At 38.3% G+C, this 17662-nt stretch overlaps 1 protein-coding gene across 1 annotated transcript in view; it reads left to right on the top strand.

Moving 5' to 3' along the window:
• PIAS1 (protein inhibitor of activated STAT 1) overlaps window positions 1-17132 on the top strand; it is an 83851-nt gene extending 66719 nt beyond the window's left edge. Inside the window, exons 7-9 of the mRNA XM_077781141.1 lie at window positions 913-986; window positions 12464-12583; window positions 13218-17132. Of these exons, the coding sequence (XP_077637267.1) occupies window positions 913-986; window positions 12464-12583; window positions 13218-13511 (488 nt within the window). The 3' untranslated portion in view covers window positions 13512-17132. The remainder of the gene's footprint in view (window positions 1-912; window positions 987-12463; window positions 12584-13217) is intronic.
• Window positions 17133-17662: the final 530 nt, after the last annotated feature.

The following is a 17662-nucleotide window of genomic DNA, read 5'->3' as shown; positions in this document are numbered from 1 at the left end:
AGAGTCCTTGTGGAGCAATTTCTAAAAATTTTGGAGTACTACATTTAGGCGTCCCCAGTCTCAGGGTTGAAGTTTAAAGTTCCAAATTGAAGTTTTCAGAAGAAAAATATGTCTCAGGATTCCAGATGAGAAGTGTAAAGGTGCTTGTTATGTAAGACTGACAGAAAGTAACAGAATAGCCATTATTACTAGTGCCTTGGCTGTTAAGGACCATAGGAAGTTTGAGCTGAAAAGACCTAGAGATTATCTAGTGGGAGTTCTAAAATAAGAACTAGCAAAATAGCTAGAAGCAAAATTAAGCTCAGAGAGGAGAATTGACTTGCCTAAAATAGCATAATTAGTTTATGGATAAATAAATGTAAAACTCAAATAATTATGTGGAAGAAAAGCAATTGAACTTTTTTAATAATTTAAAAATAGAACTAATATATTTTCATAATTTAAAAATAGAATTAATGAAAAATAGAATAATTAATATATAAAATATATTAGTGTATTTTATTATCTGAGCTTTGGGAAATTTATAAATGCTGGTAATTCTATTATCTATACTATTGATTAATTTCTTAAAATACAATGTTGGTCATAATTTAAAAAAATACCTTTATTCAGTTTCTTAGTTATAAAAGGAAAAGATTCTGCCATCAGTTGAATATGTCAATTTACTATACAAATTTCCTTTATGTTAATGCAGTGCAGTTTTTGTTCCGTAGATGAGAAGAAATTATAAACCATGTAATTGTTTTTATCTTTCCATTCTGTTAATTGAAAATAATTGAAGGGATTATTTTTGAGTTCTTTTTTTTTAAGCTTCCACATTTTAAGTTCCTTGTTCTTTTTCTTATGTTGCATCACTGATGTGTCTTTAATCAACGTGTTCTATTTGTTTGTTTTCTCTTCATCGAATGTCAGTTAAAGAGAAATTGACTGCGGATCCAGACAGTGAAATAGCTACAACCAGCCTGAGGGTTTCTCTACTATGTCCAGTAAGTGTTAACTAATGTTTGCTTGTCAGAAGATTCAACATACATTTTTCTCCTTTTATGAAGTATTCCCAGTATTCACAATATTATGTTTACTTTTGAAATATGCCCACCTTTGTCACAGTTTCTGAAAAGTAGAAAGACATTATTATTTAGCCATAGGATTTGGAGTCTAACCAAATTTTTAAGTCTCTAAAAATTTTCTGCTCTTAGTAAGATATATTTAAGTATTACTTGTGACTAATGATTATCTCTCAGACTCAAGTGTTAAGTGTTCAAATAAGGAATATGTATTAGCTAGGTGTATTTATTAAAATTGCACCTTTTAATGTTTAATTTATTTTGAGAAAGTGAGTGAACAACCCGAAAAGGGGCAGAGAGAGAGGGAGAGAGAGAATCCCAAGCAGGTTCTGTGCTGTTAGCAAGGAGCCTGATGTGGGGCTTGAACTCACAAACAGTGAGATCATGTCCTAAGTTGAAATTAGAAGTTGGACGCTCAACTGACTGAGCGTCAGTTTTTGAATAAAAAATCTAGCCATGATTTACCCACACATTCAGTTTAACCATTTTGCCAACAATGTCTACATTGTAAGAATTCACCAATTAAAAGCTATTCTATTTAGCCTGAATAACTGAATTGGTTATGCACATAAAAATAACTTAGAATTATTTTTAAACCAGAAAACGAGGTCAAAATCAATCATTTGTACAAGATGAATATAAGGCCCAAAGCATACCAGATGATTAAACTTATAGTGAAAATGTTTCCCCAAAATATGTGTTGTTAAGATGTATTTCTTGGGGGCACCTGGGTGGTTTAGTCTGTTAAGTGTCCAACTCTTGATTTTGGCTCAGGTCATGATCTCACAGTTCATGAGATTGAGACCCATGTTGGGCTCTGCGCTGATAGCATGGAACCTGCCTGGGACTGACTCTCTCTCTCTCTCTCTCTCAACCTCCCCCCTCCTCCTCCATTTGCACACACTATTTCTCTCTTGAAATAAATAAACATTTTTCAAAAAGTTTTTATTGCTTAACTAGTTTGATGTGAGGCCCACCAGTTGTAGGAGTGGTAATTGAATGTGGTTTTCATACAAAAATATATGAAAAACTACGAGTAAATTGCTTTGACATTATAATGACCTTTTCTATAATTAATAAAATTAATCATATCTAAATTGGGGAGAAAGTATGAAGACTGAGAGGACACAGCTGTTTCCTGATTTGCCTGGATTGTTCAGGCAGGCCTGATACTGAAAGCTTTGAATATTGAAATCCTGCTAATCTAAGATGAAGATGAAGTTATCACATCCTTAAAGAAACAAAGACTTAAAACAGAAATTAAGGGGCACCTGGGTGGCTCAGTTGGTTAAAGCATCTGACTTCAGCTCGGGTCATGATCTCACGGCTTGTGAGTTTGAGCCCCGTGTCGGGTTCTGTGTTGACGGCTTTGAGCCTGGAGTCTGCTTCAGATTCTGTGTCTCCCTCTCTCGCTCTACCCCTCCCTTGCTCATGCACTCGCTCTCTCTCTCTCAAGAATAAAAAACACTTAAAAAATAAACAAATTAAAAGTTATTTGTCCTACTTCTTAGTCTTTTATAATTTATAAAATCTCAGACACAAGATGAAAAAGTCATTAGCTCATAAATTAGTTTATAATACTGTATTTGATGTAGCTCTTAAAAAACTTTTTTGTTTTATAATTATAGCTAAGGGAACCCCTATTCATTATTAAGCTTTTGTTAAATTACAAAAATAGAATGGAGTTAATAAAACCCACCAAATCCTATTATTTTTGTATCTATCCTTCTGTCTTTTTATTCCTTATTATATTCAGTCTTTTTCTTAGGGAAAATATTTTGACTTCAGCCTCTTTGTATTATTACTAAAATTCCTTCCCAAATATATGAGGTAATCGCTGACAGAACTGAAGGGAGAACTAGAAAGCAACATAATAATAGTAGAAGACTTGATATCCCACTTTCAGTTGTAAATAAAGTAACCAGCCAGAAAGTCACTAAGGAAGCAGAGGACTTAAAACATTATAGACCAATTGGACCTTCCAAAGTATATAATACTCCACCCAACAATAGTAGCTTACATAATCTTCTCAAGTGCACGTGGAACGTTCTTCAAGGTAGATCCCGTGTTAGGCCACAAAACAAGCCTTAACAAGTTTAAGTCATACAAAGTATCTTCTCTGACCACAGTGAAATGAACCTAGAAATCAATAGCAGAAGGAAAACAGGAAAATCCACAAATAGGTGGGAATTAAACATTAACACACTTTTAAACAACAATGGGCCAAAGAGTCACAGGGAATTTAGAAAATAATCAGGAGACAAATGAGAATGAAAACACAATATACCAAAACTTATGAGATGCAGCAAAAGCAGTAGGAAAGGGAAGTTTATAGTAGTTAATACTTACATTAAAAAGAAGAAAGATCTCAAATCAACAACCTAACATTATGCCTCAAGATACTAGAAAAAGAAAAAAAGAAAACCTGAACCCAAAGTTAGCAGAAGGAAGGAAATTACCAAGATTAGCAGAGAGATAAATGAAACAGAGAATTGAAAAACAATAGAAAAAAACCATTGAGACTGAGAGTTGGTATTTCAAAAAGATCAACAAAATTGTCAGACCCTTAGCTAGACTAATAAGCAAAAAGAAGGGATACTCTAAGAGCTAAAATTAGAAATGAAAGAGAAGATATTACCTCTGATGAACTAATAAGACAGAAATAAAAAAGGATTATAACAAACTATGAACAATTATATTTCAACAGACTGGGTAACTTAAATAGATAAATTCCTAGAAACATACAACCTACCAAGACTGAATCATGAAGACCTAAGAAACCTGAACAGACCGATACCCAGTGAAGCAACTGAAGCACCAAAAATCTCCCAGCAGAGAAAAAAGCATAGTACCTCAATGCTTTCACCAGAGAATCCTACCAAACACAAGTCCTTTTTATATTTTTCCCAAAGAATTGAAGAGGAGGGGATACTCCCAAACCCATTCTCTGAAGCCGGCATTACCCTGATCCCAAAACCAGACAGACCCATTAAAAAGAAAAAAAAAAAAACAAAACAAAACACACACCATGACCAAGTAGGATCTGTAGCTGGAATGTAAAAATGGTTCTGATTAAGAAAATGAAGGACAGAAACCACATGATTATCTCAGTTGATGCAGAAAAGCATTTCAAAACCCTTTTGTCCTAAAAACCCTCAACTACCTAGGAATAGAAGGAAACCTTTGCAACATAATCAAAGCCATACCTGAAAAGCCCACAGCAAACATGACACTCAGCATAGAATTACTGAGAGGTCTTCCCCTAAGATCAGGAGCAAGAAAGCTCACCCTCACCACTGCTCTTCAACACAGTATTGGAGACTGTAGCCAGAGCAATTACATAAGAAAAAGAAATAAAACAGATAAATTGGAAAGGAAGTAAAAGCATCTCTGTTCATAGGTGACATGATCTTTTATAGAGGAAACCCTAAAGATTCCACCAAAAAACTGGTAGAACTGATAAATTCAGCAGAGTTGCAGGCTACAAAATCTTAGTTGTGCTTCTAAATACCAACAGTGAACAATCCCATATGGAAGTTAAGAAAACAGTCCCATTTATGATTACTTTAAAAATAATAAAATACTCAGGAAGAACCTTAACCAAGGAAAGAGAAGACTTGTACACTGAAAACTATTAAACATTGCTGAAAGAAACTAAAGAAAACATAAATGGAAAGACATCGCAGGTCCGTAGATTGGAAGGCTGAACATTGTTAAAATAACCATTCTACCCAAAGCGATTTACAGATTCAGTGCAAGCCTATCAAAATCCCAATAGAGGGGTGTCTAGGTGGTTCAGTTGGTTAACCATCTGACTCTTGATTTTGACTCAAGTTATGATCTCACAGTTTGTGAGTGCAAGCGCCATATCAGGCTCTGTGCTGATAGTTTTGGGATTCTGTCTCCTTCTGTTTTTCTGACCCTCCCCTGCTCATTTGCTCTCTCTCAAAACTAAATAAACATTTAAAAAATCCCAATGACATTTTTTGCAGAAAATGAAAATCTTAAAATTCCTGTGGAATCTCAAAGGACCACAGGGAGCCTAAGCAGTATCTTAATGAGAACAGAGTTTGAACCCTCACATTCCCTGATCTCACAACATACAACAAAGCAACAGTAATTAAGATGGTATGGCATGGACATAAAGAAAGATAATGTAGACTAATGGAACAGAATAGAGAACTCAGAAACAAACTCTTGCATTTATGGGCCAAGTTCCTTTTCAAGAAGAGTGCCAGGACTACACAAGGGGGAAATGACAGTCTCTTCAACAAATGGTGTTGAGAAAACTGGATATTCATATGAAAAATAAGGACCCTTACTTTATACCGTATGCAAAAAATAACTTGAATTAAAGACCTATAATCTAAGAGCTTAAACTTTTAAATTCCTAGAAGAAAACGTAAAGGAAAAGCTTCATTGAATTTCACAGTTATTTCTTGGATATATCACCAAAAGCACGGGCAACAAAAGCAAACATAGACAGGTCGACTACCCCAAATTTTAAAAACATCTGCATGTCATATAAAACAAAACAAAACAAAAAACAGAGTGAAAAGACAACCTATGGAATGGAAGATCATTGCAAATCATGTATCTGATAAGGGGTTAACATCTGGAATATAGAAGAAACTTTTACAACTCAATAGCAACAGTAACAAAACCACCTGTTATAAAAATGGGCAAAGGACTTGAGTAGAGATTTCTGCAAAGGCTTACAAATGGCCAACAAACACATAGAAAGGTGTTCTACATCTAATCACTGAGGAATTGCAAATCAAAACCACATGAGTTATCACTTCATACCATCAGGATGGCCACTGTTAAAAGAAGATAGCAAGTGTTGGTGAGGATGCAGAGGCACTTGGACTCTTATGTACTCTTGGTGGGAATGTAAGATGCTGTAGCCATTATGGAAAGAAGTATGGAAGTTTCTCAAAAAAAAATTAAAAATAAGTTTACCCTATGGTCCAGCAATTCCTTTTCTAGGTATATATCTAAAAGTATTCAAAGTAAGTTCTAAAAGAGATAATTTGCACACCCATGTTTATTACAACATTATTCACAATAGCGAAGAGGTTATTATAATCCAAATGTATATTGAGAGATGAATGGATAAAGAAAATGTGGTATGTACAGACAATGGAATATTAGCATTTGAAAAGAAGAAAACTATGTCATACATTACAACATGGATGAAACTCTAAATCATTCTGATAAGCATATAAGCCCATCATAGAAAAAGGAATACTCTGTGATTCCACTGATATGAAGTATCTAAAACCACCAAAATCATAGAAACGGGGGCGCCTGGGTGGCTCAGTTGGTGAGCGTCGGACTTCACCTCAGGTCATGATCTCACGGGTTTGTGAGTTCAGGCCCTGCGTCAAGCTCTGTGCAGACAGCTTGCTCAGAGCCTGGAGCCTGCTTCAGATTCTGTGTCTCCTTCGCTCTCTGCCCCTCCCCCATTCATGCTCTGTCTCTCTCTGTCTCTCCATAATAAATAAATGTAAAAAAAAATATTTTTTTTGAAATCATAGAAATATGAAATAGGGTGGTTACCAAGGGCTGAGAGGAGGAGGAATTAGTGTTAGTGGGTATAGAATTTCAGTGTGGCAAGGTGAAAAAGTTCTAAAACATCTCTTGCATAGCGCTGTGAATATACTTAATACTACTGAATTGCATGCTTATAAATGGTTAAAGTGTTAAATATAATGTTACATGCTTTTACCACAAAAATATATAGGCCGCAGGGTCATGGGGTAGGTTTTTAAGTAACTAGGTAAATGTTATAACAGACTGTAGTGTAAAGGAAACTGGCATTTTTTAACATTTAGGAAAATGGCTCACAGACCAAGTAAGTGGAAAGTAGGAAGAAGACAAAGTTTAAAAAAAAAAAAAAAGACACCTACTTATTCTCCCTTCCTTCTCCCAAGCCCCAATTTATCTATTTCCCCCTCCATGTGTTTTCTTGCCATCCCTTTTCATTACAAAATGCCAGTTTAGAGACTATGAGAGATTTAGAAAAATGCAGGAGCTTCATTTCCCATTTAAATCACTGGAAGAAGTCTTGTTTTTCTGCAGTCTCCTTTCTAAAAGTGTTGATAGTTGTTCTAATATAAATGATGTTTACATCATTAGATGCAGCATTTATTCACATAACTGAGCACTGTCATATAAATCTTGATGTTTTTACATATAGAACTAGTTCTTAATTTTATAGTTCAGGTGATCTCTATAGTATTAGAAAATGTTACTCACGTTTTGCCTCTTGCACCTCTGCATTTAGTGTACCAGCTTTTAATTTTTCTCTCCATGTCACCACCGTTTCCTCCCTTTTTAGTTTCAGCAGTTTTAGCAGTTCATTTTAAATTGACATTTGCTTTTAAAATTCAGAATATAGAAAAAAACTATGTGTATGTAATCCATAATTGTAATACTTTTATGATCTCTCTTTGGCTAAAGGGAAAAATCCCTTTACAATTATTCTGGAACATTAAGGCAGTATATTTTAGGTATGCTTTGAATCTAAAAAGTAAAACTTAGTAATGACAACTCTTCTATATATCAAATTTATAGAATAATAAAAGAGATTTGTTCCCTGTGAAATATGTAAATATGATGTCTGACTGTGCATTTGAATTGGCCTTGTTGTGATATACAGAGCTCAAAATAAATGAGTTTCTGTTGTTTGTGCACCATTTAGCTAAAGGCAATGAAAATAATTAGAAATGTTTTTGTTCTTTGGGAATTTTTTAGTTCTGATTTATTAAAAATACAGCTGGAAGAATGTTTGAGAATCTACTTTGTGAGATATTCCCCAGACCTGTAAACTTCAATACAAATGACTTGGAGTTGATAGAAGAAAAAAATAAACTCCTTGGAAATTTATTTATGAAATATCAGTGATGATGATGATGACGACTGCAAGATGATAAGGATGAAGAAAAAGTGAAATTATTCTTGATATCACTGTTCCTTTCTTTTTACCAGATTTAAAAAGTCATCTTACTGACTTTCTGAGGTCCTTTGAACACTGGCTAGCTTAAACATCTCTAGGGTAGGGTATTTTCTCTTGCAGCGCCATCAAGTTACTAAGTAGTACCATTATATGTTATAGTAAAGTAGTAAAGCTAGTGCATTGGAAAACTTGTTTGGGGGTTGTTTACAGAGTGTTTATTTGCAGATGATACAAAATATCCAGTGTCCTGTGAAGGAAAAAGGGGAATTTGTAATTATGAGATGGAGATGTTGCTTAAAGCTCTCCTTTTCTCCTGATAACACGTTAGAAAAGTCAGTGGTCATTTTTGATAAATATTTAGGATTTAGAGATTGTTTTTAAAATCAGAAGTATGGGGAGCATTCTCACATAATAGTTATTTCGTGATTCTTTGAAGTAAAACGACATCTAATAAACATTTAGGTGGAAACTTTTCCTTTTCTATACCCATTTATAAATGTGATTCCTGCAGCATTCACTTAGCAGTATTCCTTAAAAATCCTGTGGGCAGGTTTGTCAGTGTGGCTGATCATAAGGGCTTGAGAGTTACTCTCTCACCAAAAAGATGAGCTGACCAAGTGAGGATTATGAGAGGGGAGGGAGGCATGTGAGATGATTGTTTAGAGAGTAAACTGCTTTTCAGAGCATAAGTTCTGTGGTGTGCGTCTTACCTTCTGCGTCTACCTTACCGTCTTCCCTTGTCTTCATATAAACTGTCAGAAGCGGCTCACTAGTTCTGTACTACATGGACTATATCCACAATTAACTTTATTTGTGTAGGACTTTCAAGTCTGTGATTTCTCTGCTTAGTATTTAAGTGGTAGCAAAAATACTTACTCAGTAGAAATTTGTACTTCACAGGTAAGTTAAGGTCTGCTTTAAGATACAAAATTTAATTCAACATCGCCATCCAGACCGTTCTTTAGAAAATGTTTCTGGACTAATGCAGCATGTCTTAGCTGTCAGCAAATGGATGATTCTTCTCTTATAAGAACCAGTTTGTACTTTTTGGCCTTTTCATTAGGTGCTTGTGTAAATCAAATCATAAAAATTGAATAGAAGAGTAGAAAGGAGTAATGAGTTGCCTAATTTTATGTGAGCACAGAATGGAAGAATGACTGAGCTGAAATAATTTGAAGCAAATAATGTTTCTGTACTTTTATTATAATGGGGAACATACACTGAGCACTTCCTGTTTGTCAGGCAGTATACAGTAAATATAACTTACATCCCACAGTCTTATGATATAGATGGTATTTTTATCCCCATTTTACAATGCTGAGGCTCAGGGAGACTAAATAACATTCAGTATTCACACTGTATGTAGTGGGGCTGGGATTCAAACCTAGGTAGGCTAACTCCAGAATTCATACTCCGGACTGCCTTGTAAAGCGCTGTGTGCAGCCCTCACACTCTCCGTGAGTGCTCCCTCCTAGCGCTGCTCAGTGAGCACAGTCAGAGCCTTGTGTGCCCACACACAGGACCATCTTCCTCCGTATGGCACATATGTTTGCAAGTGCCAGGGTGCAGAATTGAGTTGGTTGTATTTCCAGTAGGAGGAGGCAGGTACATAAACAAATAGTAGATAATCATGCACAGGGTGAGGTTGGGCACACAGAGAAGGGAGCTGTCAGTTTTCGCTGTGTCTCTCTGGTGCATACCTTTGACACTGAGCTGGCACTACTCCCTTCTCACAAGTTTATGGCACATTTTGGGTCCTGTTTTATTTTTCATCACTACATCCTGTTGAAGTAAGGAGGAAACAGTGTTACTTTGGAGATAGAAAAAGACGCCCAGAAAGGTTAAGTGCCTTTCCTAGAGCCACAGTAAATCATTGGTACCAGAACAATAATTTAGGACCGCAAATGACAGTTAATTTCCTTGGCAGACGAGGAAATTGCACATTTTCCTGAAATTCTTCTGAGCCAAACTCTTTTCCTCTTTTTTTCCCCCCTCATTTAACTCCTACCCTTTTCAAGCCTTTGTATTTTTCAGGCTTGCAGATAATGTCCAAAATCTCTTCCTGGTTAGCAAACAGTGTGGTTATTGAAAGTAGATAACTTTCGGGGTACCTGGGTGGCTCAGTCGGTTAAGCGTCCGACTTCGGCTCAGGTCATGATCTCACGGTTCGTGGGTTCGAACCTCGCGTGGGGCTCTGTGCTGACTGCCAGCTCAGAGCCTGGAGCCTGTTTCAGATTCTGTGTCTCCCTCTCTCTCTTACCCTCTCTTGCTCACGCTCTCACTCTCTCTGTCTCTCTCTCAGAAATAAATAACTTAAAAAAAAAAAAAAAGAAAGTAGATAACTTTCATACCGAATGGCCATTGTAGCCTCTGGGCAGGGGGCGGGGCATGGTGGCCTCCACCAAAGAACTGGTGATGCAGCAGCTCGCAGTGCAGCTTCTGTGCCTGGGGCCCAGGCCAGCATCTCGGGGACTGGATGAAGTCAGTTTCATTTTTCATCGGGCAGACTACTTAACCTCCGCTTAAGGCGAGAAGAGGAAGTCTCATAACATGGTGGAGATGCTGGGTCTAGGGATGTTTACGGAATCACATGTGATAAAGGGAGGGAAGAAATACAGAGAGTGCACACACTTGCCTTCCTTCTCAGAGCTGCCATTTGGCAGACACCCGGGGATCTCATTCAGAGATCAGGTTGGATGTTATCTTGCAGTATTTAATGAGATGTTCTTTTTTCATTTCCCCAAATCCCTAGTAAAGTGGTTCGTAACTTTTGGATCAGGAACTACTCTGAGAATTTGGTGAAAGCCACTGTTTTTGGAAAATGCACGCACTTACAGAATTTTGCATATAATTTTAAGGAGTTCGTTGTTCTTTCCCCCAAAAGCTAATGCGTGAGCTATGGATGCAGGGCAGAATAACCAACCCTTGATGTAGACTTTCTTTATTTTTAAAAATTTTTTCTAATGTTTATTTATTTTTGAGAGAGAGAGAGAGACAGAGCGTGAGCAGGGGAGGGTCAGAGAGAGAGGGAGAATNTCCCCACAAGTGCCCCCCTCCATGCCCATCTCCCCCCTTCCCCCCCACATCCATCAGTCCTCAGTTTGTTCTCAGCATTCAAGAGTCTCTCATGGTTTGCTTCTCTTCCTCTTCCCCACCATTTCCCCTTCTTCTCCCCCATGGTCCTCCGTTAAGTTCCTCCTAATCCTCCTATACGTGCAGACATACGGTATTTGTCCTTCTCTGCCTGACTTACTTCGCTCAGCGTAACACCGTCAAGGTCCATCCATGTTGCTACACATGGCCAGATTTCATTCTTTCTCGTTGCCATGTAGTATTCCATGGTATAGATAAACCACATCTTCTTGATCCATTCGTCCGTTGATAGACACTTAGGCTCTTTCCATGTTTTAGCTATTGTTGAGAGTGCTGCTATGAACAGTTGAGTAGATTCTTACTGATCGTTATGAAAACCCTGCTGGAGCTCCGTCCAGCAGAACTTTCTGCAGTGAGGGAAATGTAACTTACGGTGGCCACTAGCCACATCTGGTTACGGAGCATTTGAAACATGGCAGTTGTGACTGAAGAAGAAGTTCTTCTTTTGACTTCATGAAATTAGGCACCTGTGTCATGGGGTTAGTGGCTGCTCTGTGAGACAGGGCGGCCCCGTTTCTCACTGAGGCCACTGCCAGCTTTCCCGATCAGGAACCACGGGGCTGTACATTTTGCAGATCCTCATGTTATAATCTGTTCTAGTGTAGACAGTGGATGAATCCTCAGAGTATTTGTGTTGTCATACTTTTATCTACATCTGCTTGTTATCCTTTCCCCCAAGCTTAGATACCATAATGAGGCCTTTTATTCACACGGGTTTCTTGTTCTCCACACTACACATTGCATGATGTGGACAAGAGTGGGAATTAGAATGGGCAGCCTGCATGGACTCTGTGGCAGCCAAGGAGCAGGGATGGTCCTTCCGGGACACAGCACCCCGGCAGTCACACCCCTCCATCTCTCCCACCCTCGTGCCACTAGAGGGCCTCTGAGTTGGAATCTGGTACAGATAGTGGCGAGTGAGCAAATTTGAGGAAAAAAAAGAAAATCTGTGCTATGGCTTCCTTCTCCGTAAAACTTTCTCAACCATAGAATGAGCCCAAACATAATGACATGCCTCGTAGGAGGAGTCCATTAGAGGAGTTTGAAATGTTAAGAGAAATCAAGGAGAACAGTTGGTGAAAAGCACTCCATCAGTGTGAGGGATCATGTCGGACCCCGCAGGGCGGCAATGACCCAAATCCCCGGATTGGAGCTGCAAGGAGGGCAGACCATGGCTAAAGCTTGGGACTTCAGCCTCGGTAATCTAGAGATGGGAGAGGCCACAGTCAGCTCCACTCTTCTTGTTTAAGTTCTAAATGAACTTAGAATTCACATTTAACGTTTGCATTGGTTTCTGGAGTACTCGGGCATCAGGGGAGGGTGTTTTGTTTTATTTTTCAAAACTAAAATAATTTTTTTTCTCACAGGATTAGATTTCTTTCCTTTCTTATCAGGAGACAATCAGGTATGTTATATGAAAAAAAATGCTGTTGTCTTAATTGTGCATTAAGATATTTGTAAGTATATTATGTAGCTGCGAGAGAAGATACATTTCTTAGAAAATTCAGAGTAGTCCTACTCATTATTGTTAAGGTTTTAAGCATTTAAATAAAAATCCCCTTGTTTCAGCTGTGCCCGAGTATATAGTCACAACAGTATCTATTTGTTGGTTTCCAGTACTTTTTAATATAAAAAACAGTGCAGTAAAGTCCATTGATAAATCCTTGGCCAGATACCTCTGTAAGAGAAAGAGGGTAGACTGTCTTCTTTCCTGCTGCTCCTGAGCATATTCCTCTTTGGAAATAGAATTTTGAGAACTGTTTGCATTACCAATTAAAACAAAACACAGCACACGTTTTATTTTGGTTCTTTCCCCCTCTGCACCGCCCTGTCCCACCTCCCCCAGTTTCAAATACAAAAATGTTCTCAAGATCAAGGCTGTGATCACTGTCTATGGCCATTTGACTTCTGTGAAGTGTTTTAGTAGATGTTTCAGACAAGGCAGATATGTAGTATATATTGAGGACTTTGTTCTGCTGAGAAGAAGGTTTATGAATTTAGAATTGACGGGTCTTCTGTCTTCTGTCTTCCCTCCCCAGCATTATAACACCTCCCTCCTCGCTGCCGCCGCAGCAGCGGTTTCCGATGATCAAGACCTCTTACACTCGTCTCGGTTTTTTCCGTATGCCTCCTCACAGATGTTTCTCGATCAGTTAAGTGCAGGAGGCAGTACTTCTCTGCCAACCACCAATGGGAGCAGTAGTGGCAGTAACAGCAGCCTCGTGTCCTCCAACAGCCTGCGGGAGAGCCACAGCCACACCGTCGCAAACCGGAGCAGCGCGGACACGGCGTCCATCTTCGGCATCATCCCAGACATCATTTCGTTGGACTGATTCCCTCGCCCCCGCTGCTCCCACCCCCACCCCAGATTAAATGAACTTGGCAGAAAGAAGAGAACTTTGTGCTATGTTTTACCTTATTCTGTTTAGAAAAGTACACAAGCGTGTTTTTTTTCCTTTTTTTAGGGAAAAAATTAAAAGAAATGTACAGAGAACAAAACTATATTTTCAGTTTTACTTTTGTATATAAATCTAAGACTGCCTGTCTGATAAAACACTTGTAAAAAAAAAAACAAAAAAAAGGAAAGAAAAGAAAAAAAGAAAAAAAACAAGTACCCACAGACCACCTTCAGTTCATTTTTTCCTGGATTCTGAAGATTTTTTTTCCCATCATTTGTCCTATGGTTTTGGTTTTATTTTACTTCAATGGCATTATTTTATTTGCAATAACAGAAAAGGAATTGCATGTATGAAGTTTTAAATTGTGGGCTTTTCTTTGTTGTGGGAGGGGGTTGGGGGGGGATAGTTTTAATTTCCATTTTCTAAAAAGGACAGACTTGGGTTCTGTTTGTGCGTGTGCATATTTTATTCAGCCTTAAGTTATAAATCTCATCTGTCCCACTGCATTCCCTGTGTATTTTCAGGACATAGCTCGTAGGTGTGTGTGTTCGGTGTGTGTGTGTCTGTGTATATTTTTCTGTCGTTACCTCCTCCCAAGTTTTCTGCATTGAGTTGATAAATCAGTTGCCTGCTTCTCTCAAAGTGCTTTGAAGGTCTTGAACTCCCGTATGAGCATCTTTATTGCTATCCCAATTGCATGTTTCTCCATCACATATTCTCTCTTATTTGCTAGATACCCCCCTGAGAATATGTTCTAGAGATCTGGAGTAAAGCTGTCTGGATAAAGGAGTAGGCTTGGCAGACCTGTGAATAATACACTTCAGTCTAGTTCTTTCTTCTAAATGTGGATCGTCAGTATTACGTATTTAAACCAAGTCTGTGAGCACCTGCCTTTTTGGCCACAGGGTAACAAGTTTTCATGTGAGATCTTCATGCCAAAGTGGGAAGTAAAAATAGCTTCGAGAGCCCTGTCGGGTGTCTTGTGCAGCTGACAGAGGTAAGGTTACATCACTTCGAAAAAGAAAGCAAGACAGTCAGTTATCCTAAAAGTACATTCTCTTTGGAAAATACAGTGCACCACACACATCCGTCTAGAAATCCACGATCTGATAAACAGTTAAAATGCAAAATAGGCTTGATTCTTAGTCATTTTACTCCCTGGTTCTGAGTGAACTTCTTTTCTTAGCCTGTAGCAGTCTTGTTTGTTTTTTTCTTCATCTTTTAAAGACAAGCATGACATAGGAAAGTCCATTTTTTTCTTTTTTCTTTTTGGATTCATGGGTCAATCTAATCTTATTAATAACGGAACATGTAAATATAGTGAGAACTGTTTTTCAGGAGATGAGTGTGGGGTGGAGAGAAGGAAGGTGGTCCTACTTGTGTCCCCAAATCCTCCACACCTGCAGGTGCGGAGGGGTTCAGCCGGTGTAACAGAAAAGATGAAGGAAGGGGCGTAACGCTTACCAGTTTCCCAGCCTGGATTTTTATATCACGACTGTTCATGTCCTCAGAGTTGGTAAAGGACCACCTTTGTGTATAAAAGTGTCGCTTCAACCTTGCAGTGGTAACAAAATGACCTACTCTATCCGGGTAGAATTCAAGATGGCTGTATCTTCAGTTGTATGATAAAAAGTTAACGGTTCACCTGACTGTGTGGCATCTAAAAATAATACCTGTTTTTACAGCATCTCTCTGCCACTAAATTGTTGACTTGAATTTTGAAAAACAAGTTGGTGTTGATATGTATATGTGTGTGTGTATATATGTATTTATAGACAAGTGTGTGTGAGTGACATGTGAGTTAATATAGTCTTCCCCTACGCATGTGTATTCCACACATACATGGCTGAGTTCTAGTCACTAAACAACTTGCAATAAAAACAAAAGATTCATTGTCGGTGAAAACAGGAATTAGTTTTTTAATGAGTCTGCTATTCTGGTGAGTAAACTCTTTAAGAACGCTCGTTGCCATATTAACTTAGGCTAAGATTTAATAGTACCATAATTTGTGTCTAAATTCAGATTGAGATAGAAATCACTCAAGTTGTGGGGTGGTGCTTCTTATTTCACACTGCAATAGGAAACCATTTCTATTCGTTCAGCTTCCTAAACTGGTTTTCTGTATCCTTTTTTATTCGTTTGTTTTTCTGTCATTGTTGTTAGTGGTCTCAAAATTCTGATCAATAACTGTGTGTGTGATGCTGAGTCACAAACTCTTTGAATGATCGAGTTGAAAACCCATCCCCATCCTTTCTTCAGCCGAGGTTTGGGGATGGCGAGTTTCCCTAAGGGAAGAACAGGTAATAGGGAGAAAGAAATGTTGCTTTGGTCACGTCTCCACAGGAGGAACGAACCATTTGACTGTCTTTCGATTTTAGTTTATTCCGCTCTAAGGAGTTTGTTTCTTTCAGTCGTTGGCTTGCCGGAGTGTCGCATTAGCGGTAGCTGTCCCCCCGCCCGTCTCATGGTCCATACTAGTCAGTTGGACTGTTGTGATGTGTAGCTTTTATTGGTAGAGTCATGCCCTGCACCGTTACCTTCGGAGTTAAAAAAAGAAGTGCATAGGCATTTCATCTGGTTTTTTTTCCTTAGCCCAGTCTCATCCACGCCGACAATGACATGCTGTCCGTGGACGAAGAGCGATTCCCAGAATCTTTGGGCAAGCTGCCACCGTCCCCTTGCCGTGGCCTTTCCCAGTAGGTGTGCGTATGTTTATGTTTCTGCACAGTGCTCTGTACTCTGATAAAATAGCTGTTTGACTTAGCAGGGTTGAAGTGGCTTGTAATTATTTTGTGGGCATTATTGGACACATCTTTTTTAAAAACAACCTGACCGTAACCATGCCACACTTGACTAATTTATTTTGAGCATTAAAGTTTTTCTTCTGTTAATTTAGACATTATCACAATTCTGTATCATTACTGACTTAGGAAGGATTGCACTTAAGCTTCTGTTAAATGCGATTTCTTGGCAGAGTTTCCTTTAAGTCAGATGTCTGAAACAATGAAAATATATCCCAATTTTAAGTTAACTGATTGTGGAAAGAACGTTTCTAAACAATTCCAAGTTTAAATACATAAGACACTTCAAGATCTTCAGGACTTTAAAGCACATTTAAAATTATTTTAGTAAGAATTTTGTTTTATCAATACATGTTGAATTCTGTTTTTTTTATTAAAACAAAACAAAAAAAACCACAAAGCTTAGATTTCAGAAAGAGGGAGGGAGACTAGCTGGTGGTCCCAGAGTGTGCTGCTGTTAATTGTTTAATTAACAAAGGGGAGATGTATATAAACAGATAGAAAAGTTACCATAAATTCCATGAACTTAAATCTGTGATTCATTGCCTTAAAACTTTCTCTTAGGATTTCCATACCGCATGCCAAACCAGTAAAATGGCTTTTAAAAATGTATAGTAGACCAATGTCAGTTTGTATAAAAGTACCAAGTGAAAATATTTATTACATGCATTGGAAAAAAAAATTGTTTACCTATTGAATGTTACCTGTTTATGTAGAGCTCTTTAGATGTAATAAAAGAAAAGCCTTCAGTTAACTTGTCTGCTGTAAGATATACCGTGGGTACGCGAGGGACCGTCCCTCTAAGAGCAATGATCATGCTTGGTGCTTCCAGACCACCTTTCATCAGAGGTTTCAAAGCATGGCAGTTATGGTCTCGCAGCATGCTTTGAGGTAAGTAAGACACACGGCCACCATTCCCCCTTCTTCCTGAAATACGGCAAGCTTTGCAAGCTTTGTACAGAGACCACGGAATCTCTTCAGATTTAAATCTATTTGATAAATCGGCAGTTTGAGTGCTGAGAGAGGTGTGGCCTTTTTCTGGGTAAACAACCTAGGTGCTAGGTAGACCAACTGGAATTTCAGGAATGAACAAGAAACCTGGACTCGGGGTAGTAATAAAAAGCCTTTCCTGGGGCAGAGGTTTCAGTGAGAACATGTCCCAGGATCTTGGAGTCCTAGCCACCGACCACCCCGTAGTGAGGAGCCCGGAGTCGGTGGAGAGGAGCACTTGCTTTAAACCCATCCTGGGACCATTCGGTGACAGACACTTAAAAAGCGTTGAGG

The sequence above is a fragment of the Crocuta crocuta genome, unplaced genomic scaffold (assembly GCF_008692635.1).
Source record: "Crocuta crocuta isolate KB4526 unplaced genomic scaffold, BGI_CrCroc_1.0 scaffold130, whole genome shotgun sequence".
Taxonomy (NCBI): Eukaryota; Metazoa; Chordata; class Mammalia; order Carnivora; family Hyaenidae; genus Crocuta; species Crocuta crocuta.
The sequence above is the reverse complement of the archived record's forward strand: the minus strand, read 5'-3'. Positions and strand labels throughout refer to the sequence as shown.